Source organism: Ostrea edulis, chromosome 5 (assembly GCF_947568905.1).
Source record: "Ostrea edulis chromosome 5, xbOstEdul1.1, whole genome shotgun sequence".
Classification (NCBI taxonomy): domain Eukaryota; kingdom Metazoa; phylum Mollusca; class Bivalvia; order Ostreida; family Ostreidae; genus Ostrea; species Ostrea edulis.
This window is the reverse complement of record NC_079168.1, coordinates 45,890,047-45,917,045: the sequence shown is the minus strand read 5'-3', so window position 1 is coordinate 45,917,045 and position 26,999 is coordinate 45,890,047. Positions and strand designations below refer to the sequence as shown.

The following is a 26,999-nucleotide window of genomic DNA, read 5'->3' as shown; positions in this document are numbered from 1 at the left end:
ACATTTTAAGTCCTGTTTCTTTATTAAAGATTTTTCACACAGTAGCTGGTTTTTATCTATGAAGCTTAAGAAAGATAACCAATCTGAAATAAACAATTGCATTGACAAAGATTTAAATTGCCACTAATTGTCACAGTGTATAGCTACTCAAAGTAGTTTAGTGTTTAACTGATGAATACCAAATCATTTGAATATTAAAGCCTTTATTTGTGTAACAGAACATTTGTTTTGTAAAATATTTTGTTTAAATTTTGAAACTTGGTTCAGTATTTTTTGCCATCATGCCTTATAATGGCAAGAAAAGGGGAATTCTTAGAAAAAGTGATGAAGAATCTAAATTTAGGTTGAAAAAAATGGGGTAAGCAGCATTTTGCTAGTTAGACTTATAGTTCTAGTTTTTAATGCATTGTGATGCCCAATTGTAGCAAAGATAAAATTTGTACAGTTCAAATACTGGTCAAGAATTGATGTGTACATGCAGTAAAGTACAGTAAAACATGGTCACGGTGAACACACTCATAATGATCGATTCAGTGACAGTAAAGTTTTTTTGATTCCTGTAGTTTTAAAATATATTATGAAATTATAGATAGAACAAATTATGTTTATAACAAATCAAAATTGTTCATCCCAGCACTTTGCTATAAGCATTTTTTTTAAAATTGTAAATAAGGACTGAATTTTGTTGAATTGATGTTTGGCTATTTCAGAACACTATACACAGGTTGCTATCTGAGAATGAATAGAATTATTCTGCTTTTATTTTAGGTTAATTATGCCTACCTCTGACAACACTTCCGTGAAGTTTGCAGGTTACCATGCCGACCCCATCCAGGTGCGGGTTCGTCTGCCCAAACGACATCCCATCCCTGGCAAAGACATCATTCCTGAACCGCCACCAGAAAGTGAGAAGGTTCAAAAGGAGGGGGATATGTATCCTCTAAAGTGGCCCTCCTACACTCATGTGAGTCTGAATTGTAACTAGTCTATTATAAATTTGGTAGGTTGAGGATGAGCTTACTGCTGCTGTTTTTCTGTAATTGATATTGTCAATGATATGATGTAGTAGACTCTCTTTTCTGAGGATGGAATTGTAACAAGGAAATTCTTATATTTGTGAATGTGATTTTAATGCAGCAGATTTGTCATTGTTACTCTAGCTGCTCTGTATATGAAGTTTACACAGTTTTGATTTTGTGGGCCAGTTTTCAGGGTGCAACAGTGTGTGAAGTAGTCCAGTACTTAATCATAACACTTGAAGATGGATAGCTTGTTTTATTACACTTCTGTACTAAGATAAGATTAAGAAGATAAAATAACTATTTTACATCAAAATAATATCATCTGCAGTCCTTGGTAATACTGTAGAACTATTTCTTGAGGTATAAAATTCACTCTCATCCCTGAATACAGATTTTAGCACCAAATAGTGTGATATGCTGCAATTGAATGGTTAATTAGATTCTATGACAATTTTTCAAGTACATAATAAGCACTTATAAAATAATGGAGTTATCTGGATGCAGAAACATTATAAAGTTTTGGTAGTAGAAGATGCTTATAGTAACTTGTATGATCTTGTTTGTTTTTACAGAGTGATGTTGAAAAGAAGATCAAAGGTGTTTTGGAACCCCTCTCACTCTTCACAGCTTATGGGGATGATGAGGGTAAGAAGAATCAATTCATACCATACACATATAAATGCAATATAAATTCAAGAAACACAAAGAAAAAGATATATTTATGAGAAAAATTATATCTGATAATGTATAGATTAATGAGTGGGACAACTTTAACATGCACTCTTAGATTAATGAGGACAACTGTTTCTGAACTAATGCATGTATTTGAGGCTATATATACTTGTTTTATGAATTTCTTTCGTTTCATCTTTCCAGATGCAGAGGGGAAACCTAGAGTTGAACTTGAAAGACCTAATACTCCAATTAATGTATGATATTAACGTGAAAGACCTAATACTCCAATTAATGTATGATATTAACGTGAAAGACCTAATACTCCAATTAATGTATGATATTAACGTGAAAGACCTAATACTCCAATTAATGTATGATGTTAACGTGAAAGAGCTAATACTCCAATTAATGTATGATGTTAACGTGAAAGAGCTAATACTCCAATTAATGTATGATATTAACATGAAAGACCTAATACTCCAATTAATGTATGATATTAACGTGAAAGACCTAATACTCCAATTAATGTATGATATTAACGTGAAAGACCTAATACTCCAATTAATGTATGATATTAACTTGAAAGACCTAATACTCCAATTAATGTATGATATTAACGTGAAAGACCTAATACTCCAATTAATGTATGATATTAACTTGAAAGACCTAATACTCCAATTAATGTATGATATTAATCAAATAGACATAAAAACCGAGTAATATAAATCCATCTATTTTAGATTCAATAAATTTTGCAAGGTTGAAAATGCTCATTAATTATTAAATGATGATGATGTTTACTTTTTATAAAAAAATAAATATGATACCCATGAAATGCCAATGCAGTTCTCTTTTTTGTTAAAAATTACATAAGTTTTGATAATGATATACAGGAAGAAATAAGACAACAACCAACAAGTTTAGAACAACTAGCCAAGTTTGTGAGACGGCGGATTAAAGCTAGGCCTGATGATCCATACCTGTCCATTGATGATCAGCAGAATTTGGTAAGTCTTCATAAATACCTTATTGCAAGCTCTCCCATAAAATATCCAGGTATATGAAGCTAGCTATGGAATTAACAGAATTTCAGAAGTACAAATGTTCTCTTTGAACATTTTTGATTACTCTAAATCAATTATATTTTATGGAGTTTTATTTTTGCGATTTTGACATATAAGATTTATCAGTGAGATATACCTGTAATTTTTGCCATGACTCATTTTGTCCATTGCTATTATGTATATGATGAACATTATCTATGAAAACCTCATTTTTGCATCAATGCAACATTGCAAATGTACATAAAAATAAAATGTTTGCACAAGAAAAGTTATGTACATTATAACATACTAAAAATTCTGGCTATCTATCTGTCTTCTGTATTGAATATAATAATGACTGTTCATACTCACACATTGAATTCTGACCAAAATGTTGATTTTTTGTGATATTATTTTAGAAAGACTTTTACATATTTTATTCCAGGCTGGAATTTTGATGGGTGAAATCAATTTGATATGGCCAGAAATCCGAAAACAAATAGATGACCCATTCCTGGTAAGTGTGTAGATACATGTAAAAACAAACTGGGTCTCTTAAAATAACAACTCTGCAAACATTTTAAATATCTCTCAATAGAGAGACAGTAATTTTATTTTTAATTTTTTAACAGAGTCCAGAACAAAACAAAGAGCTAAACAGAAGAATAGCTGTACACATTGTCACTGTGTGTGAAGAGCTGTTCAATCATTACACCAAGAAAGCGCAAGGTTTGTAAATTGCAAGAAAACTTAGGTTGAATGATTATCCAAAAATATTTTTGATATACATGTAGCTTAAAATGATTCAGATATCAAAATGTAAAATTGATATTTACAATTGTAAACATTTTTCATGGTGCTTTGTTTGCAGTTTTGAACCAGAGAGGCATATTCAGTGGTCCAGCTAATATGAGTAGACTAAAGGCCCAGTTGGCTTTAGATGCAAATAAATTGTAAGTTGTAGAGTGCAGTAAATTGACAATGCAAAGTTTGAATGTAACATTTATATAAAAAACTCAGAATAAAGATGGGCAATATTTTGGGTAGAAATGAAAATATCAAAGAGAACTATTTTAACAATTCAACCAGCTCCATTCCAGTTTCAATATTTCTTGTTATCTGACAAAACTTCTCCCAAATTCAATGTGTTTTTTCCCCACAGTTTCAATATTTTGACAATACGGCGATATATTGTGGAAGACATTCGTAAACAGGAAGCAGAGGGAGACAGAGGGGAGGAAGTTGTCTACTCAGCTCAACCAGAAAAACCAGTAAGAACCAAATCAGATGTTCCAGTTCTGTCATTTAAAGGGATGGTGAGTAAACTAATTATTACACTAATCATTGTAATAAGTATTAATGAAAATGAAAATTCCTAAGGTTTTTAAGGATGAATTTTGACACTAATTAGTGTTCTTTTTTTAAAATATGGTAGATTCAGACTAGTCGTCCCAAATCAAAAGTCAAGAGATTTAGATTCCATACTCCAGAACAAGAGGCGAAACAGGTATATGCAAAACTTTATCTTGAAACTCCTGCTTTTTTAAAATGTCTAAAGTGTCAGAATGTACTTTGTATGCACTCAATAGTCATGTGAACTGAATTGGTTTTCTAAAAAAAACTTTCTCTGTACAGATTGTAGAGAATATGCCCACGCTAGACACCAATAAAGTTTTGGGTCTACTGACTGACCTCCCTGAGAGAGAAATACAGACTCCATCAGAAGGTTAGGGTTGAAAGTGAATGCTATGTAATCTAAAACCTGCCTAAATTTTACAGCAACAAAAAGTAGGTCTATATATAGAAGACATTTCTACCTATTTTGTACACAAGAAAGAAACCTTTCACTTTGGTTTGCATATATGCAACATTTATGACTACCATATGCATTTGTTTGTATGAAACAATGCTGTGACTTTAGTCATTATCTTATTTATAGGTAAGGGCATTCAAATGTGAAAATACATTAATAGGTGTGAGCAGCTAGGTTTTGGACTGATAGTTCATGAATAAATTCTTAGAAGAAAGTAACATGTATATATGCATGTAATTGTAAAAATCTTTTTAAATACATGTGGTATTATTTTCAGCATCCGTTGGGAAGGCATCTAGAACCTCTGACAGGGAAATGCAGGCTTTGGAGTATGTTCTTATCATTATTGACACTTGTGCTTTTGTACTTTTAAAAGATTTTATGTTTATACCACATGTGTGATGCAGACCAATACAGAAGATTGGTCTCCAAAATGCGGGGATTGGGGGTCATTTCCTGGAGATTTTTAGACATTTGTTTTGACAACTAAAGCAATTAAAACAGGCATTTTCAATTCTAATTTTTACTTTTAAAATGGAAAGGAAGGACAGATTTTATTTTATGAAAGATTTCTGTATATGGAAATTGTTAAATTTTCCATTTGATATGATCATAATCATGTATATGATTATCTTATTAGTATATTTTTAAAACAATGATTTATTCACAATTTGTTAGTTTAAATTCAGTTGATTTTTGATAATAATTAATCTCAGAATAGAAATATGATTCAAACAAACCCTCCCCCTCCTTAAAAAAATTATGATTGATTTTTATGTATCTGCAAAATTTAGTAGTTTCCACTCCCTTGTATAACCATAATATCTAAACAATGAAGTGTGGTTTTGTTGTCATTAATGGGGATTTGACAGTCACCAGTGTTGTATTAAGATTTAATGACATTTAATTGAAAATTAGACTAATAATCATATTCCTGTACTGAACAAACAAAAGTCCCAAATAAGTCATAACATGGGGCTCAGTTTCCTTGAGAAATGGCTTTCTTTCTTTTTGATGATTTTAAATTTTGGTCTTATTGAGGGGATCTGGGAGATTATCGACTCCCAGCAGGACATTTTTATCAGATGCTCGATTCCGAGAGCCTCCTGGCTGATCCAGAAGATATCACATGTATGTGTTTCCCAGCTTTTTCAAAGATGTTGGTATCTCAAATGTTTTCTTACCACATTATATATCAAAATCCTGAAAAAAAGCTGGAAAGATATTAAAAGACTTTCTGGACTAGTGCTTTTGTAGTCATAAATCCAATATGTTCACAATTCTGAAAACTTGACTTCAAGGGCAAACCCTAATTTTGGAGAATTTTTTGGATTGTTGTATTTTAGTGGGGGGAAATATGCATGCCACCCAAAAACTTTTAATTTGGTTACTATATATATCTGTAGAGAAAGAACTTAAAAATTATCTGACATTTAAAAGTAACAACTTGCTTAGACCTATACATATGTCAACTTTCACTTGAATAATTACAGATTATCAAAAGAGGATCTCTCTAGAAGAAAAGTGCTGTTAAAGGTGAGTACCTGTGTGATAGATAAACATTTTGTTCTTGAATATGTGACTTATAGCATTCTTAGTTTTTTTTAAAAATCTGTTTATCATTTATAAAGATTCAAAAAGATATGTTTAAGATTTTTTTTTTTATTGTTAAATTAGCAATCAAAGAATTTACCACCAAGTGATTGGGTAATGTAATTCCAGAATATTTTAGCTGCATGAAATATCCAGGAAATTTCAATCACATGAAATATTGGAATATTAGCTTTGGATATCATTACACCTAGCAAATTTTGATTCCCTACAAGGCCTCTCACTTGAATGCTGCAAAGGCCACAGTTTCTCTTCTTGGGTGGCTACCCAAGCAGCACTCTTGGGATTTTCAGTTACATTCAGAAAGCAGTTTTAATGCTTTCCAAAAATATATCAGAATAAAAGTGTTTTATTGTTTGGGTTTCAGCTGCTTATCATTTTGGGGACTATGATAGTAGTTGCAGTTACTGGGAGCTGAGTCTGCTCTCCATGTTAAAGGAGTGCTAAGGAGTTCACTCGACAGGCTGCTACTTCTTCACTACCCCTTACCCTCCCCCTTTTCCATTTGGTTACATTGTTTTCTTAGTTGAAATATAGATATTCATAAACATACATATGTACATGCGTATGTATGTATGTACGTACGTGCATGCATACGTACATACATACATACACACACACACATACACACATACCAGTACATACATACATACACAAGTATTCAACTTGCTTGCAGCAGCTCATTTTCTCACATGTTATTAGTTTTCCTCGTGACTGATGTTATTCATCCTGCACATTTATCGTGGTAACCAATTGTAAATGGGATTTTGTTGTTGTCTGTTTTGTCGGATGACATCAATTGCAGCTCTGTGCTATTTATGAAATTTTATGGACACCATCTTTCCTGCTGGTGGCCTTGCTTTTGTATTTTGGGATGTTAATTATTATGCCTCCATAATCGAAGATTCAAGGTCTGTATGTCTGCTTGTTTGTCTGTAAAAGTTTAACCTTAGCCATAACTTTTGAATGGATGATGATAGGACTTTCATATTTCACATGTGTATTCCTTGTGACAAGACCTTTTTTTGGTACCAAATTGTTTGACCTTGGAGTTTGACCTACTATTGAAAAACTTAACCTTGATCATAACTTTTGAATGGTTGGCCTTTCATATTTCACATGTGTATACCTTTCTTTTGGTACTAAAATATTTGACCTCTTGACTTTGGAGTTTGTTTGACCTCTTGACCTTGGAGTTTGACCTACTACTTTTGAAAAACTTTAACCTAAGCCATAACTTTTGAACGCTTAGTGATAGGGCTTCCATATTTCACATTTGTATTCCGTGTGGCAAGACCCAGAATTACTTTGCTTCCATACAGGGACGTGTATCAGTGTTTCACAAACACATCTTGTTTTTTCCCATGTTTTCTGTTTGAGCAATTAGCAGTATTTTGATATATTTTTTTATTATTTCATATGTCAATTGTATATTTTCCATGTGGTACTTTTTGGTTCAAGCCCACATTGTTCACCACTATCATCATTTTAAGATATGATCATATTTGTGTTTTGTTGTGACTAAAGTCTGTGGAAAACAAAGTTGGAGAGACAAAATAGTGTTTATTGTATGACATGATATAACATTATTCAAAGTATAGTCATCTGCTGTACAGCCATGTAAAATTTGACTTTTTTGACAGCGTTCCAGATCACTGCCAGATATTCAGTTTGGGGAGACACTTTTGGAAGAACTTGGTATTGACCGGTCCATCAAAAAGGACATACTAGCACAGCATGAAATTGACATCCTCAAACGACAAATGGCTCGACAGAAAGTACAGGTAACTACATGAGAAAAAGGAAAATAAAGTTGAATACTTCAAGAAGCATCTCCAGGGTGCGGGTATTGATGACTTAATAACAGCATCTAGTTAGTACATTATTGTGTTTATAACCTTTTACATGGACATATTATCTGAATTCATTTGAGTATTAATACTTTTTGATGTAAAAATTGTCTTCAGCAATGTCTGATATTATCAAAGAAAAGATATAATCATTAAATTTGAAAGAAAGCAAAATGTTGTGCCATTTGTATGAATCAAAAAAAGGGATGTAGACCTGGAAAATTTTTCATTAAAATTACCGTAGAAAAGTAAGCAGCAAATTATGGTGGATACAAGCAAAAAGCCACAGCCTGGAACTCGAGAATACGCTGCTGAAGATTTACAGCGTCTCGTCAAATGCCCTCAGGACACAGAAGATTTGAAGGTCGAGGAGGACTTACCACCATTGCTTCAGGTATCACTTTTTCATTTTTAGCTCAAGTGAGTTTTTCTGATCACCCATTGTCTGTCGTATGTCTGTCTGGTCCGTCTGTAACCTTTTCACATATTTTACTTCTTCAGAACCATTTAGCCAATTTCAACCAAACTTGACAAAAAGTATCCTTAGGTGAAGGGATTCAAGTATCTTCAAATGAAGTGCAACGCTCTTCTCCAAGGGGAGATAATTACAAAAATAGGATTGGCTTATTTAAAAATCTTTTTCTCAAGAACCACTGGGCCAGAAAAGTTTAAATTCACATGAAAACTTCCTGATATAATGCAGATTCAAGTTTGTTAAAATCATGACCTCCAGGGGTAGGATGGGGCCACAATAGGGGATCAAAGGTTTACATGCGAATATATAGAGAACATCTTTAAAAAATCTTCTTTTCAGAAAACCACGAGGCCATAACATTTTAAATTTACATGAAAGCTTCCTGACATAGAGTAGATCCAAGTTTGTGCAATTCATGGTCCCCCGGGGTAGGTTGGGGTCACAATAGGGGATCAAAGTGCTATATGCTGATATATAGGAAAAATGATTGAAAATAGCTCTTGAACAATTTAAGCTAGGGCTTTCATATTTTGTATATACATTCTTTATGAAAATACCTTTCATGTGATGCAATGTTGTGTGATCTTGTGACCTTGACTTGGAAGTTTGACCTGCTTTCAATAAAAATCTTACTTATATAATATGTCCTGAACTATTTAAGGCAGATCTTTCATATCTTGTATATATATTCCTTATGGCAAGACCTTTCATTTTATATCATGATCTTTGACCTTGTGACCTTGAACTTGGAGTTTGACCTACTTTTAAGAAAACATAATGTATTGAATTTATCTGGAACTATTTTAGGTGGGGCTTTCATATTTTATACATAGATTCTTTATGGCAAGACCTTGTACACAATGGTATTTAATCTTTTGACCTTGGAGTTTGAACTACTTTTAAAAAAAACCCTGACCTATCTAATTTCTTCTGAACTATTTAAGGTAGGGCTTTCATATTTTGCATATAGGTTCTTTATGGCAAGACCTTGTTATTTTTGTGACCTTGACCGTAGAGGTGGACCTATTTTTTAAATATCTGACCCATTCAATATCTACTGAACTATTCAAGGTAGATCTTTCATATTTTGTATACTGATTTTTTGTGGCAAGATTTCATACTTTGACCTTGTGACCTTGAAATTTGACCTACTTTTAAGAAAACATGATCTATTACATATCTTCAGAACTGTTCTAGGTGGGCTTTCATATTTTGTATTTAGTTTCTTTTAGGTCAAGACCTTGTGATACAATCATATTTGATCTTTTGACATTGACTAATACTTTCTTTGAAAATCCTGACCCAATCAATATCTTCTGAACCATTTAAGATTGAGCTTTCATATTCTGTATGTAGATTTCTTAAGGCAAGGTCTTCGTATCATACCATGCTCAATGACCTTGTGACCTCGGTCTTATCCAGAACAGTAAGTTCATGTTAGTGATATTGGTGTTGAGGCATCTCTGTGTTATGTGAATTCATTTTCAGTTATGTTGTGGTCCTTTTGGGCTAGGTTAGGGCCACAATATGGGGTAAAAATTTTCATGGGGATAAAGATTGATAAAATAAATCTTTTAAAAATCCCAGCTGCTGAACAATGGGATGGGCCAAGGTGACTCAGGTGAGTGATGTGGCCCATTTGCCTCTTGTTTAGATTCTGGGACCATAAAGCCAGATCTCAGATTTCCTCTTTGTATGTCCGCAGAACTAGTACATACTTGCATGCACACATATATTGAAACGGATAAAAATGCTATATATACAGTTGTCTTGCATATTTACTTACATGTAATTTATTACATTCACTCCTTTTCACTCTAATTTCTACTTGATGATTTTAGTATTATATGACATCTAACCTACTTATTATAATCATTGTTCAATCTACAAACTCTGTAGGCTATCACGAGGAGTGCCAAACATGATGGCCTGAAAGAGAGATTAGAGCAGAAGATGAGAGAACTGGAGGAGAGAGAAAGACGGGATATCATTGAACAGAAGTATTGCTTATTCATTGAACAGAAGTATTGCTTATTCTCTGTACAGTTCTATTTTCTACTGAATATGATTTTACATGATTGATTGTTGTCTCTGCATTGACTATGAGAAATTGTTAATTCTATAATTTATGAAAAGGGAAGCAATGGAAATTGGTATTAAATATTGCATCATTATTTTTGTACATTGCTTGTAATTTTGCAGATGTGCATATTTTACTGTGACATGTCACGAGATTTCGTTTATTTCAGCGTAAAGATCAGAGAACCAACACATCCTCAACCGTCCACTGTCAGTGCCAGGCTTCCAGGGGTAAAGAGGATACAAGAATCAAATTTTATTGTACTCACAACAAAGATGTAGATTATCTGTAAAATGATAATAATTCTTAAAGTTTGTTCAAATATTTGTTTCCTATATCATACAAGCTGCATGTACTTATAGGTGACAAATCTTTTTTTCATGAACAGATGGAAGTCCGAGCATCAGATATCCGTGTGTCAGAGAGAGTTTGCATGTCTTCAATCACTATTGATGGGTACACTACAGTGTATAATGAACTCACAGATGAGGTATGTATCATATCAATTTTGTAGAGTTCTTTGCAGTAATCTCAAGTTATTTTTAGTTTGTAGAAGAAAAAAAAACCCTATCTATGATAATTGTAGATGTATCTCTGTCTACAAGTTGGCTAACCATATCCCTTCATGTACAGTGCATTTTGGAAATTTTGTAGATCGATGCAGCAACAGTGAAGAGTCTTGATAAGAACCTGTTCCTCAGTGATGAGATTAAGGAGGTGTATAGGGAAATCATGAAGACAGTTCCTACAGATCACCTTAAATTGGATGATGTCAGTCTCAAAAAAATCTCAATATCATTACATTATTGTTTCTGGTCTGTCTTTCAGTCTGACCTTCTGTCTGTCTATCAAAACTATAGCCTTAACAGTAACATTTTAATTGCAAGAGATAGAGGTTTCATATTTACACTATGGGAAAGGCTAATGAAAAGCTTGCCAAGGATTGCCTTTAGGGTCAAAGGGCAAAGTGTATTTTTACTAAAAATGGTTTAAGACATGGATGTTCACATTTGCATGGTGGATTTTTTTTAATGAAAAGCTTGTCAGGGGTCACAGAGCATAACCTCTGTTACTTAAAATAGATATTTGGTTTCTGAGCAAAAACTTTAGAAGGATTTAGATGAAGATGCTACTAAAAGCTTATCTGAGATTGCCTTTTGGGTCACGGAGCAATGAATCTGACCTCAGTCACAAAAAATAGATTTTTCAAGAAGTCCACAAGTTGGCATTTGTTTACTGAACACATCTTAATTCTTTTCAAAGATGTACCTTCACATCATTTATAGAATTTGTAGGAAAGTTTGCTAGTATGCAGTATCAAGTAATCATGTGTCAATATGAACAGCAATGAATTAAGATTTTATACTGTATATTGGGCAGTTTTGGTACTCAATCTGTCTTTAAAGGTATTGTGTTCTTTAGTGAATGAGGAAAAACTGTCCAAAAAACAACAAAGCACCAACATTTCAATTCATACATGTTCAGATTGAATTTTGATTGCAGAGTAAGTCTAACATCTTGATACACTTAAAATTACACAAACACATGACTTCGCTGACACAGATCTGTACGTAGTATCAAAAATGGGGGAAAAGTCTCCTTGTTCTATATCACAAAAACAATTTACAAAGGAATTTGGTAATAAGTTTCAACTTTAGGTCTTTCAACAATACAATAGATGTTTGATGTATCCTGAAATGTACATATGCTTTTAAAATTTGAGAAAAAGATCCGGAAATTTGATAGTTGTCTTCCATTGTTAAATGAAATATTTTAAGACAGTATCATTATTTTTATACTAGTTTCCACATTATTATGCAAAAGTTTTCTATGATGATGTGAAACATTCACATTATTATGTGACTAATAGGCATTTCTATGTGATAATGTGAAAACTTTTTTTTACATACAAAAATGAGCTCAAAAGGCTTTTGTAATATAGTTATGATACTGTGAATTGAAAACCTGCCAACAAAATAAAGAGTTAACATTTCGAAATATTTTTTGTGCTCTGTGCAAAACTTACTTGATATACAATGATACCATGAATGCAACCTGTAGGTACCATACATTTGAAATTAAAATAAAATTTTCTTTTACAGGATGAAATGGTTCAGAAAGCTGCTGCTGATGTTAATTTATCAGGCACCCTGGCCTCCTCCACTCTAGCCAAGAGGCGGTCCCAGCGTGTGATTAACCCTGCCTTGAGCAGGGGTCAGAAGGCCCCATGGGGGGAAATGGACCCAAAACAGTGGGTCAGAACGTAAGGCAAATGGACTTTAATTCTATATAGGGTTTGCAAAAGTTCGAGATTCAATTACTACAGGATGTTTTTGTTTTTTTGGTTTTAGACCCCATAATCCTCCAAAGAATTTCTTAGGAGAAGATGTATTTAACCCCACTGTAAGTACAATATTTGATTCAATTTGTTTCCACATGGCTCTAATATAACTGAGAATATTTCATTTTAATTTTTTTTTAAAATGCGAGAGAAAAAAAATCATATGCAATAGTACTAACTATGTTTTTTATTATATACAAAATACATGTGCATGTAATTCATGTTTTTCCTATGCTTAGCAAATAAGGTACAGAACTATACATTATGCCACTATATGAATATGCATATCAGTTTGTTTCCTGAAATCTGTTCATTTTTGTACAAATGAAACCATGTGCACATATTAATGCATGTACTTATATTATCATCAGTTTGTAGCTAGATAGAAGGTCATTACAGCAAATCATGTTTTAGGTGTTTATCAAGAAATGTTTTACTTCACATATTACTTTTGTTATTTAAACAATATATATTGTAAGTTATGGTTCATTCACGACCCACTTTTATTGGAGACTTAACTTTTATTCACAAATCACAAGTGAGCCAACATATCTGTAATTAGCACCATTCCTATGACACTAGTGTAATCTTGCAAGATATTTGGATATAATACAGAATTTAGAATTTGAAGTCATGATACTGCAGAATCTGAAAACTCTTAAATACCAGTCTTTAGCTTAATTCTGGTTTCATCAATACATTATGAATTTAGAATTAGTTCTTAGATAGAAATTATTCTGTTCATTTACAGACATGATGAATGTATTTTAGTTTTTAGCTCACTTGAGCATATGGCTCAAGTGAGCTTTTAAACCTGAACAAAATTTATCTAGCGTCTGTTGTCGGTGTCATCATTGTTAATTTTCACATTTTCATCTTCTTCTCTAGAACCACATGGCAAATTTCAATCAAACCTGATACAAATCATCCTTGGGTGAAGGAAATTCAAGTTTGCTCAAATGAAGGGCCATACATTCTTCAAAGGGGAGATAATCAAGAAAAGGCAAAAAAGGATGGGGTCATTTAAAAATCTTCTCAAGGACCAACTATGCCAGAAAAGTTAAAATTCACTGGAATCTTCCTGACATAATGTAGATTGAAGTTTGTTAAAATCATGGTCCCAGGGTGTAGGGTGGGGCCATAATAGAGGATGTTTACATGGGAATATCTAGGATATATCTTCAAAAATGGTCTCTTCAAGAACAACAGGGACATGATTACTCATAATAATATGCAATCATTTTCAGTAATGCAGATTCAAGTTTGTTAAAAATGTGATCCCCGGGGATAGGGTAAGGCCACAATAAGTGATCAAAGTTTTACAGGGGAATATATAGAAAAAGTCTTCTCATTAAAAGCAGGACCATAATAAGTCATATCACTGTAATATGCTACCATTCCCAGGTAGTGTAGATTGAAGTTTGTTCAGTTATGACCCCCCCCCCCCTTTGGATGTTGGATGGGGCTACAATAGATCAAAATTTTACATGGGATTATGTAGGGAAACATCTTTTAAAATCTTCTCAAGAACCACAGGGCCACAATTATAGTCATAATGATATGCAAGCATCTTCAGGTAGTGCAAATTTAAATTTGTTCAATTCAGGCATCCGAAAGGTAGGGTGGGGCCATGATACATATGTAGGAGGTAGGAATATACAGGAAATCAAAACAAATTCTTTTCAAGATTACCAGGACCACACTAAATCATATCAAAAGGCAAATGTTCCTAAGTTGTGTTGAATCATTTTTATGCCCCCTTTACTGAATAGGGGGGGGGGGGGCATATTGTATTCCTTGTGACAATTTGGTATCAAAGCTTTTGACCTTGTGACCTTGACCTTTGGTCTATCTATTTTTAAGAAACCTAACCAAGGCAATATCTCCTGAACTATTTAAGGTAGGGCTTTCATATTAAGTATATATATTTCTTATGGCAAGAAATTTCATTTGATGCCGTGATGTTTGACCTTGTAAACTTTGCCTTGGAGTTTGAACCAAATTTTTTATGTGATTTTGACCTACTTTTAAGAAAATCTAACCTCAGCATTATCCCCAGAAGGGAAGGATTTCATATTTTGTATATAGATTCATTATGGCAGGACCTTACATTTCATACCATGATTTTTTTTTATCTTGTCACAGTTGTGACATTATATTATGGTTGTATCATGACCCTATGGGGCTAGGTTGGGGACAAAACATGGGGTCAAAATTTTTCATTGGAATAAATATTGCAAAAATCTATTTAAAATCACAATTGAAAAACAACAGCAGGGCCAAGGTGACTCATGTGAACGATGTAGCCCATGGGCCTCTTGTTAACCTAGTATCTTTGACCTTGAAGTTTGATGTACTTTTAAGAAAACTTAACCTATTCAATATCTCCTGAACTATGTAAGGTAGGACTTTCATAATTTGCATATAGATTCCTGATGGTAAGACCTTACATTCCAATTTCAAAACCTTAACCATACTCATAACTTTTGAATAGTGAGTGATAGGACTCTCATATACCTTCTCCAGAACAGTAAGGTCATGTTAGTCATGAGATAAGTTTATTCAAATTTTGGGCCCAGAGGGCATAACAGCAAGACAGCTTATAAAGAAGGAAATTGCAAAAAAACTTTACAACATTAACTTAGTACATATTACATGAACTGCGAACTACCTGTGGATGTATCATGTGGGGGAAACGAGTACATACATACATGAATTGCAAACCAGGTGTATACACAAGTAAATGGACAATATCAGTATAATACCAACATATGAATAATAAACTATAACGATTTTTGCAGTTTTAAAACATCACTTCTTTTTCTGAAAGTTTTAACTAAATATTCACTCAATTTGACAATTACTGATTTGTCTTCATTAATCATCAACCTAGTAAATTCGTCCTTTTTTGTTGGTCATATATATGCATGGGTGTTGAGGCATCCCCATGTTGTGTGAATTCATGTTCAGTTATGTCATGAACCTTTGAGGCTAAGTTGGGGCCACATATGGGGCCAAATTTTTCATGGGAATAAAGATTGAAAATAAAATCTTTCAAAAATCACAACAGCTGAACAACAGCATGCCCAAGGTGACTCAAGTGAGCAATGTGGCCTTTGGGCTCTTGTTGACATGTTTACTCATTTTGTTAGTCTGACAAAACATAAAATTTCATGCTAATGTTTTGGCAAAATTCATGGTATATTTGCTTGCAAGTTCACAGAAAATTCATGAAATTTAGAAGTTTGATTAAGAGAAATTAATCTTGTACTTCATTGTACCCAGTACTTGATGGAAAGAATGTATAAATTAAGTTAGAATTTCAACAAAAGAATTAGTTTATGTATAAACTATGGATGCTTGTGATTCTCCATTAATAACTTTATTCAGTACATACTTTTGATCTGAAACTGAGACTGTATTTGAATTTGTCTGGATATACATGTATACTCAATCATCATATGGGTAATTTTTACTTGTCAGACCCCAAATATGGACAGGATTCATGACTTTATGCACAATCCACGAAAAATGGCTCAAATCAAGGAGCAAACTGACAACATGCCCAAATTTGTGGCAGAGAAAATGTCCAGGACGTATGCCTCCTGGCTGCAGTGGTGGAGGAGTACAATCACCAGTGATGACTACATGAAATACCTGTCTACTACGGTACAAATCCACGTTCTTAGACATGTTACTCAATTTTCTCAGCCTTAGCAAACAGTTTCTGTCTTGTTTACATGTTATTGTGAATCAAATCTTCATTTTGTACATTGTAATCTTTTGACTAGGCTCTGACACACTTTTCTTCTGAGATGTAATTCTTTATCCAGACCTCCTAGGACATATTCTAGTAATTTAACAAAAGTAAATTCTGTGAAGATCATGGATTTTGTATCAATTTACAACAGATGATATGCAAATTATATACATCAATTACATAATGCTTTATATAAATGGTATAAAGATTTCTGAATTGATGGATTCAATGATTTCAATATGTTTTTAAAGAAAAATTGAACATTTGACAGATTACCTGGCACATCAGTTATTAAATTTTATAATTTGAACAGGAATCAGATTACATGGGTGTTGTGTTCCATTTCTATGATTCTGAGGAGGAAGAGGAGGAAGAAGAGGAGGAGCCCACTCCTCGAGGCTTTGCCATACCAAGGATGGGTGTGTCTCCATTCAAATCTCACTCTAGGACTGGACAACCTAGTAAATTAGCAGAACTGAAGTAAGTCAGTCGTGCCAAAATGTTTGGTAATGTTACCAAGGGTTGATGGGTAAAAAATTCATTGCCAGAAAATACAAATTAACCTAAGAATATGCTAGGTAAAATTATTACTTAAAATATTGGGCAATGTTAACTGGGGCTTATATTTTTGGTAATGTTTAAGGAGTGTTGGGTTAATTTCTGTTTAATGTTATACCATGTATGTATCTCATACATACATTCAGATTTAACTTTCCAAATTTTTTGCCTTTGATATCTTACAAATTGTAATGATAGCCTTTTCCTCATTAATGCATTGCGCACAGACGTGAACAATAATAATATATATTTGTATACATTGGAAGTCAACTGGATCCAACCATTGAAATATTTTTTTCCTGTTAGTGAAGAAATTAGATTACCTTTTCAGTTCACCATCTTTAAGTAGCAAATCATGCAGGTAAAGAAAGTTTTCTTAGGGTTTGGTGAGTGAGATAATGATATGGCAAGGTCTACCATTTTGAGTTTCAGAATATCTACTGACCAATTAATTTTAAGGATTTAATTAGTAACTCTCATGACAAGGGTATGGGAATGCCTGTTACTTGAGGAGTTCTGGTTTTACAGTTATAAAAGTTTTGGTGGACCGATGGTTATATACCGTAATTTTTTCTCTCAAAATTAATGTAGTAAATATAAGTGTAATTCTTGTAGAATATATGATTTTCTGCACAAGTTTTTTTTTCTTTCTCCTTTTATTCTGTTGTGTTAGAAATTGAAAGAAACATACACTGCTAGAAATCATGAGGAATTAAAATAAAATAATCGTGCTCATTTAAACATCGGTCCCCCTGTAGAAGAGATGATTAGATATTCTTATATGGGACAGTAACTTGATTTCAGAAAGCAGCAGAAGTTGCAGCAGTGAGTATAGTGGACTCAGTGTTGTGTATTACATTAGTATAGTTGTGATAGCTATGTATACAGGAAAAGGTACAGAAAACATCACATGAAATGAAGTGAATGATCGGAGTCTGAAAAGGCTAAAGTTCTACAAAACATGTTCAAATAACTTTTGGAAATAGAAATGGTCTAGGAAAGAGTTTTTTAAAATGTAAAGAACGAATGATGGATTCAGGAATACAAATTTTATTTGCATTTATTCTCGACTGATCAGACTCCGATTTTCATGCGATATTTCCAGCACTGGACAAGAGAGCTTGTGTATTTTAAAGAAACGGGAATTACTGGTAATTAGTGTCCACGAAACAAGGCTCTTATGTTACATTTGATTTTCTTTGAGGAATGGGGGATGAAAGAGACTGGTTTGATATTTTATAGTATATGGCACAAAATGTATGTATAATATTGACATTTCTGAAGTGCTTCTGAATATATTTATTTTCTATAAATGAATTCTCTGGGTCTAGCTACAGTAGAATATACTGATAGTTGATCAACACTTGCTATCACAACTATGGAGTTCTTGGTATAACTTCAAGATATAAACTTTACCAAGTTGTTTTGGTTTGTGAAGTTTTTATTCTATTACATGTTTTTTGAAATAGAATAGTGAAATTTTCATTTCATTTACAAAATTAACTTAATTAGGATTTTTTAAATTACATGTATGTAATAGAATTAAAAAAGAGCCAGCATCTTGAAACGTTTTAATGAGGACAATAAAATGTCTGACATTTTATGCCTTTTTTTTTCTGGAAAGAGGAAATTTTTAACATCTGAATTTCAAGGTTTACAGTGGTTACAGGCATGTTCAATATGGTCCAATCAAGTCTTACTGCACATCCCATTTCAATTTTTATTGTTCTGAAGCTGTTAGATAATTATAGTTTGTTTCTTCAATTCGGGAAACATTGTATCTCGTGAAAGAACCCGAATTCTCTCTGTGGAAAGCATTTTATTGTGATAAGATAAAATTGAATTAGTCAAGTACATTTAGAAATTTTTCAAAATTTATAGGTAATGGATATTTCATCCTGATTGCATAAGAATACAATTAGAGGAATTGAATTTTTGCATGTTGTGTGATTTATATGATTTTAATACTGTAGATCGTTTTCATTCTCGTAGAAAAAAAGAAGTTAAATTGTGTACAGTGGAGTCCGTTTACAATGAAATATACAGGGGACAAGGGAAATAATTCAATGTTACATCTTTCGCGACATTTATTGTATCCTTGATTGCCAATTAATGATTGGAAGATCAGCTAATTCCACATATATTTAAATTGATATAGGAAATGCACTTTGACACACTGAATTTCATATCATATGTCATACAGAGTTGAAAATTTTTCAACATCTTATTATCAATAGTAATATTTCAGTTATCAAACACTTTAGACAAGTTTTATAATATGCTAGAATAATTTTCTTTTATTTAGAATTTTACTAACGTGTGAATTTGACTAGTGAAACATCAACAAATGCTCATGAGTACATCAGTCAATGATAATTAAAAGTTAGTCATCGCTCTATTTCAGTACAACAGACACCTTAATTATTTGCTTTTTTTAATAAGTTTGTTGAATCAAATTCCTCTAGCTATTGAAACATCATATAATCAATGCATCAAAATGTCAGAGTGTGGGAACAACATTAATCATGGCAGAGGCAGAAATCGGGTCGGTGTTTGTGTCGCGATCAAAATTGGAGCATTTTTGTCATTATTATACTCCATGCAACGAAGTTGCGAAGGGTATAATGTTTTTCACCTGTCCGTCAGTCAGTCCTTTTCTTGTCAGCGCAACTCCTCTGAGATAGCTCAACAGAATTTCACGAAACTTTGTAGTTAATAAGGACACACTGTGTAAATGTGCTTATTCCTTGGGAATTCTGATTCAATAATTTTTTCAGGAGTTATGCCCCTTTTGAACTTAGAATTTTGAGCCCATCTGTCCTGTTCTTGCAGTAATTGCATATATAGCATTACCATTCAATATGTAAGGCATTGTCAAGCAATGTTGGAGGGTGGGGTATGTGAGCTTGCTCTCTTTTTCTTTCATTTGACTTGATTGTAGTTCCCTATGAATTGTGTTGATGATACCGTCATCAATCAATTTTATACATTGATATTTATACATTGAATTTCCTGATATTCAATCTTGGCTGATTAATCATTAAATCCCTTAATCATCATTTTTTATACTTTTCACATCAATGTTCTAGATAAAGGTCTTTATTTTTTCAAAGCCATATTGCTCAGAATGCATGAATTGAATATTGTAAAAATAACTGAAGTGCAATTACCCAGCTGCATTTATAAATTCGATTGGCTCAGCTTGAAGGTCTATACAGTCCAGGGGCTCACTTGTATGTGAACTTATGCAGTTAATCGTGGTGATGACAGATTTTGGTATATTCAGTCATTTTTTACAAGCAGGAAAAGAGGAGAATTAGTCAAGACCTAAAAATCATTTTAAAATAAGGGGAATTTCGTTGTAGCCAATTTCGTTGTAAACGGAGGTCACTGTATATGTGGTCATCCTAACAAATGAGTGCATAAAAGTGTGCCATGAAATGTGTTATTGAATTAAATGTTTTTTTTACCAGGTTTGTATTTGGCTAAACATTTACTACCTGTTTATTTCAGAACACTATCGATTGTAGTATGTATTCTGCAGTTGCTTTAAGAAATATCCCAAATGAAATTTCTATTTACCTTCATCTTACTGGTTTCCAAAAAAAAAAAAATTAATTGGAAAAATGTTTTAATCCATGTTTTTCCAAACAAAGTTTATATCAGAGGTGTATGGCTTCTTACAGGGAGAAAGAAAAAAAGTTAGAAGAATTAAAGCAGGAAAAGAACAAATATGAAGAGGGAATGTGGAATGTCAACTCCATCCTCTTGGGTGGACTTGGGAGAGACCCAATCATTGCAGAGCCACAAGGTTTGTACCAATATTGAAAACCACAAGGTTTATATCAGTATTGGATTGAATCATTGCAGACTAATGAGATTTATACCAATATTGGACCCAGTTATTGCAGAGCCACAAGATCTGTGCAAATATTAGAGCTGGTATATAGCTATATTTGACTCAGTTTACTTCAGAACCACAAGGTCTGAACCAGTATTAGACCCAATCATTACACAACCACATGCTCTATACCGATATTGGTCACAGGCATTGATCATTACACAACCACATGCTCTATACCGATATTGGTCACAGGCATTGCAGAGCTAGACCTGTTGTGGTAGCTTGTCAGTTAAGAGACTCAATTCACAACCAGAAAGTCCCAGATTCGATTGTTGATCTCGGCAGCTAAATCAAATCAAAGACGATAACTGTTCCTACATCAAGTGTCCGGTATTAGAAGCGAGTCACTTGGATAGCATCTTAAAAGTGGAGTTTCCTGTGTCACAGCAGGCAATCATACTACAAATAAGCACCACACATATAGGTGAAAATATATGGCATTCCATCTACAGCTGATGATGTTGTTATTTGAGTGAAAAAATCTTGAAGGGAATATAAAACAAAAATGTAAAAGCAAATATCATGAAGCATAACAAGCATGAAAATGGTGTACTAAAAAGGGCCTGATTGTTGTGTCTTTGTGTTTCTTTTACAATATCAAATTCTATTTGTTATGTAGCAGATGATGATGATGCTTCATCGAGAAAAAAATCAGCTGACACAACAAAATCTGCAAAAACTCTCCAGGAGAGGGCAGCTGCCAGACACTCTGCCAAACTGGAAAAGGCTGGAAGGTAACATTTTGATGATTTTTATGCCCCCACCAAGAAATGGTCAGGCTATATATAGTATCCTATTCCATCCGACATTCTGTCATAGTTTTCCAGACTGCTTGTAGATAATGAGGTAATATTTATATTGATGACTTACAGATCAAGTTGATTGACTTATTCTTACAAAAAATACTGTCCTTAGACTTTGAAAATTTCTAATTATTATGTGTTTTATGGACTGTATGTCACTCTAAAAATTCTGTTGTGTTTAAACATCTCCATTCTACATGCTATGTGTTACACATACTAACTGCATGCTTTTATTTTGTTTAAATAATGTAATTCATTTCTATTCACAACTGATTCAAGAAACCAAAATAATCAATATGATATCCTATTTTTGTTTCATTTGCACTCAATGTTATTTTCATGATCTTGGACTTTCAAACTTGAATGTCAGGGGAGGGGGGGGGGGGGGGGGGGGCATTTGAGTCATACTGACACATTTAGTTCTTGGCTGTAAATCAGGCACTCTTAGGTGACTTGCATCATGCACTCGAGTGACCTATTATGATTGATGGTGGTCCATCACGCTCTAACATTTGAACATAATCAACTTCTCTGAATGTACTCTGCCATTTTTGATAAAATTTCATATGAAACATCTCTGAGGTAAAAGGAAATTGAAATTGTAAACAAGAGGACCATGGGCCACATCACTCACCTGAGTCATCTTGGCCCTGCTATAGTTCAGCTGGTGTGATTTTTCAATTTTTATTCCCTTGGAAACTTTTGACCCCATATTGTGGCCCAACCCAACCCAAAGGGTCACAACATAACAGTATAAGGCCACAAGGTAAAAAGTCACAGTACAAACTGTAAGGTCTGGCCATAAGGAATCTATATTCAAAATATCACCTGAAATAAGCAAACTTGAATTTGTGCTACCTAAAGATGCTTCCATATGACTAATCATGGCCCTGCTATTCTTGAGAGGAGTTCTTGGTCTCCGTATATATTCCCATTTAAAACTTCGATCTCCTATTGTTGCCCCTCCCCACCCCCAGGGTGTCGTGATTTAAGAGACTTGAATCTGCACTCCCTGTGGATGCTTGTATGACTAATCATGACCCTGCTGTTTCCTTGATATATATTCTTATGTAAAATTTTGATCCCCTGTTGTTGCCCTGTCCTGCACCCAGGGGTCATGATTTGAACAAACTTCAATCTACAAATTTGAATCTGAACTACCTGAAGATGCTTGCACATTAATATGAGTAATCATGATCCTTTGTTATTGAGAAAATTTTAAAAGATTTTTCTTATCTCTGGTTGCATGATTGTTTAATGCTTATTTTGGCAGGAAATTAAGCAACAATTGAATGCTGGATTCATCCAAAGAACAAACAAACAAAAAGTCATGTAGTTTCGTATTTTGCTTAACTCTCAGTGTTGGTGTTAAGTGAATGTGTTTTTCATCTTAACAAATGAAACAACCTTCTTTTAAAGCCTGGCTTACTATGAAAAATCATTTTGGATGCAACTAGACATCAGCAACACTGGGTCCAGGGTCTGTAGAATTGATGTGTAAAATGTTCAAATTAGGAAAATTTAAAAAGTATTACTTTGTGTGTAATAATCAATAAAAGTGAACAAAAAATTTTTTGATGCATTCTCGGCACACTGATTTTGTCTATGGATAGCTCCGTTTGCCTGATCAGGATATGGGGCTCGCGGCGGGTGTGGCTGGTCGATAGGGGATGCTTGCTCCTCCTGGGCACCTGATCCCACATCTGGTGTGTCCAGGGGTCCGTGTTTGCCCAACTATTTGTTTGTATTGTTTGTAGGAGTTAGGAGGTTGATTGCTGTTCATTATCTTCGCCTTTCATTTTAATGATCACTCAGCAATACATGTTATATATTAATAGCAAATATACAGTAACAGAATGTTATAACCCTAGTATATTAGAACAGGAATAGTTATTCAGTTTAATTTACATTAAATTTTCTTGGGTACTAAATTTAGAAAAATTAAAATAAAAAAGTAGAGGAACTGAAGTTTTCTCAAGAAAATGTCATGTAAAGTTATTTTTATTGAACATTGTAGAGAGGTTGCCACAACATCTCGAGCCTCAAAAGTTACGTCCATGACCGGTACCATCAGTAAAATGGAAACAGATCGCACAGAGGAGGTTAGTTTGATATTTAAGGAACTCCTTTATGACATCATAAAACCTGTGAATAGTGCAATTCTTTTCATCTGACTGTTTTGTACACATACCCGTTCTTGTGCTTTATTGGATATCATTGATTAAAAATCAGAATGTTTTCAAGGTTTTTATTTGGTAATTTTGAGGTACCGGTAGTTAACATTCCTCTGTTTCTTGAGTTTTAAGTTCATGGGTAAAAACACAATGTGTGTGTCTGCTGCATGAATACACATGACAATGGGATCCCATGAATGATTTTACAGTTACTCAAATACTATTTAGAGCTTGAGAATTAAGTCATAATAAAGTATTGATATTCCAGAGTGGGGAAGTGCAGTTAACCCCACAGGAGAGACTGGAGAAGGTCTGGGCTGCCTTGGAGATGCCAGACAACCTCAAACTGGACATGGCAATCAAATACAGCACCAATGACTACTATGTTAAACTGTATGAGGTTAGTATCATATGCAAATACATACTTAAGTTAAATTTTGAAGTACTTAGCACATACATATTTCTTAAAAGTGTTGTGATACATCAAATACATCTCAAATTGTTGCAGCATATTGAAGGTAAATTTTTTAAGCTGTTGTAACATATTATCAATGTTTATAAAATTCTTGTAACTATCTTAAAAGTGGGATGATGCACTCTGCTTTCAGGCCATAGATCGCTGGGAGAAGGTTACAGAGCTCATACTAAAGAGAGAAGAGTTGTTGGCCAAGCTTGAAAAATTTGAAAGGGCTGCCTCAGATCCAAACAGATTCTTTGAGAAAGGTATGCTTAAGTTTGTCTTTCATGCTAAACTTTCAGTGTCTATGTCAAGAATACCACTCTTAACTCCTTTCCCATTCTTTTTGTGTCTCCAGATAAGATGATATGTAAAAGTGGTTATTTACGCTGGGGGGTTAAATACGTGTTTTTCTACGTCCAACATTTCGCATGGGGGGAAAATATGCAGTAACTGAATATAATAATTATATATTATATTGAATATTTATAGCTATATGCGTAGAGGAAATTTATGTGCTAATTATGTGACTGTGTAAATTTCCCCCACGCATAATTAATCACTTTTACAGTAGACAGCCTGATAGCAAGTGTTTTGATTTCGTGTTCATTTTGTTCAAAATAGGCAATAAAGGAAGTTCAGTGAAGAGGTTGCATGAAGCAAAGCAAAGGAGTTACTTATATAAGGTAAGAGGTGGACCATAATTGCCATGAAGAACTTGTATTTTGTGAGATTTTATTTCCACGATCTTTTCCCGTTGTATTTTGCACTTGAATTATTACTCCACAGAAACATTCCCAAGGTTTTATGTATTTTAATTATATAAATGATGATTTTATTTTTTTTCCAGAGGATAGAGTACTATGATCAGGAAATAAAAGTGGAATTAAATTATATAAAGAAACATTTTAAAGATGAAGTTTCATATAAAGTAAGTACTTGTTTCAGAGTTTTATTATTTACTTTATCATAATTACCCCATGCAGTGAAGTTCCGGAGGGTATAATGTTTTTGATCTGTCCATCAGTCCGTCCGTCACTCCTTCAATCCCTTTCTTGTCAGCGTTGTGCTGAAACCGCTCAACAGAATATAGAGAAGCTTTGTGGTTAATAAGGACACACTGTGTAGATGTGCATATTCCCAGGAAATTCACGATTCAATAATTTTTCTGAGCATTATGCCCCTTTTGAACTAAGAATTTCGAGCCCATCTGTCCTGTTCTTGTCAGTGCAACTCCTCTAAGACCGCTCAACAGAATTTCGTGAAACTTTGTAGTTAATAAGGACATTGTGTAGATGGGCATATTCCTATGAAATTCTGATTCAATCATTTTTCTGGGAGTTATGCCCCTTTTGAACTTAGAGTTTTGAGCCTGTCTGTCCTAGTGTTCTTGTCAGCGCAACTCCTCTGAGACCACTCAACAGAATTTTGTGAAACTTTGTAGATAATAAAGACACACTGTGTAGATGTGCGCATTCCCAGGAAATTCTGATTCAATAATTGTTCTGAGAGTTATGCCCCTTTTGAACCTATACTTTCAAGCTCATCTGTCCTGTTCTTGCAGTAATGCATAGCATTATCATTCATTATGTGAGGCATTGTCAAACAATGTTGGAGTATGGGGTATGTGAGCTCACACACTTTTGCTTTCTTTCATTTTGGATGAGCTAAACAATATATCACTAAATTACACATTATTTTCATGAATTGGGAAACCTACCTAAATCATTCATCTTTGGATCTACCTGAAGTAATAACTGAAAAATAATTTGGTGTGTATCAGTTAATCAAAGTTTGAATTTTGATGCAGGGTCGTCCATATGAAGAGAAAATTAAATGGGACAGAATAGAGATGCTTTATTGGCTGCAGGAAGAGAGAAAGAGCAATGCCATCAAGTATGAATCCATGATGAGACCATTCCAAGTGGGCACTGCCCAGTTAGATCCCATTCCAAATGTTCCACAGGAGGGACTGGTGTAATGATCCGCATACCCCTCATCCCAGTGAACTTGTTGGGATGGAGGATTTGATGCTGTAATTTCTGTTATATTTTGTATCATACGCTGTAGCTGATGTACATGTTGCTGATTGACGAACTGTGATAAAATTGAATTAACAGTCACTGCTGAAGATGTATATCCAGTTAATGTACAACTGCTGAAATAGATATATATACACTTTTGATTTACAAGAAGTAGTTGATGATTGTATATGTACATGGTTTATAGTCAGGCTTCATTATCTTGAAGCAATTATTCAATTGTGGACAAACTAGAGAGAGAGGTACATGTAGGTGTTCCAGGGGTTGCTTATCCCCTCCTCTATAGGAAAATGACAGAAATGGAATTCTTTGAGAACAGAAAATACACTATATAAGGTTTCTCTCACACATGCCTGAATTTTTTTCTGGATTCGCCCTGTACTGGGTGAAA

The 26,999-nt window shown here is 33.7% G+C and overlaps 1 protein-coding gene across 4 annotated transcripts; it reads left to right on the top strand.

The window, feature by feature from the left end:
* Positions 1 to 216: 216 nt before the first annotated feature.
* LOC125650340 (coiled-coil domain-containing protein 87-like) lies at positions 217 to 26,758 on the top strand. Of its 4 annotated transcripts, none has more exons than XM_048878547.2 (32): positions 217 to 358; positions 769 to 964; positions 1,595 to 1,667; positions 1,899 to 1,951; positions 2,591 to 2,704; positions 3,186 to 3,257; positions 3,373 to 3,469; positions 3,612 to 3,693; positions 3,903 to 4,056; positions 4,176 to 4,247; positions 4,376 to 4,466; positions 4,831 to 4,882; positions 6,047 to 6,089; positions 7,808 to 7,948; positions 8,259 to 8,408; positions 10,389 to 10,489; positions 10,739 to 10,799; positions 10,958 to 11,059; positions 11,224 to 11,340; positions 12,672 to 12,832; positions 12,921 to 12,972; positions 16,394 to 16,579; positions 16,984 to 17,150; positions 18,033 to 18,053; positions 20,915 to 21,039; positions 21,752 to 21,866; positions 23,953 to 24,037; positions 24,378 to 24,509; positions 24,718 to 24,832; positions 25,191 to 25,252; positions 25,417 to 25,497; positions 26,377 to 26,758. In XM_048878547.2, exons 1-32 carry the CDS (start codon positions 282 to 284, stop codon positions 26,545 to 26,547), a joined length of 3,321 nt encoding a protein of 1,106 aa, XP_048734504.1. In that variant the 5' UTR covers positions 217 to 281; the 3' UTR covers positions 26,548 to 26,758. The 4 variants fall into 4 exon arrangements, with proteins under 4 accessions (XP_048734504.1, XP_048734505.1, XP_048734507.1 ...); XM_048878548.2 differs by having other exon boundaries at positions 231 to 358; positions 21,755 to 21,866; XM_048878550.2 differs by lacking the exon at positions 18,033 to 18,053 and having other exon boundaries at positions 238 to 358; positions 21,755 to 21,866.
* Positions 26,759 to 26,999: the final 241 nt, after the last annotated feature.

What these genes read in the sequence shown, in the direction of transcription:
- LOC125650340 (XM_048878547.2), top strand. Translation starts at nt 282, where the DNA reads ATGCCTTATAATGGCAAGAAAAGGGGAATTCTTAGAAAAAGTGATGAA. An exon ending in TCAGTGCCAGGCTTCCAGGG is followed by an intron (nt 10,800 to 10,957) that starts GTAAAGAGGATA and finishes TTTCATGAACAG; the next exon opens with ATGGAAGTCCGAGCATCAGA. An exon ending in AGTAAATTAGCAGAACTGAA is followed by an intron (nt 17,151 to 18,032) that starts GTAAGTCAGTCG and finishes ACTTGATTTCAG; the next exon opens with AAAGCAGCAGAAGTTGCAGC.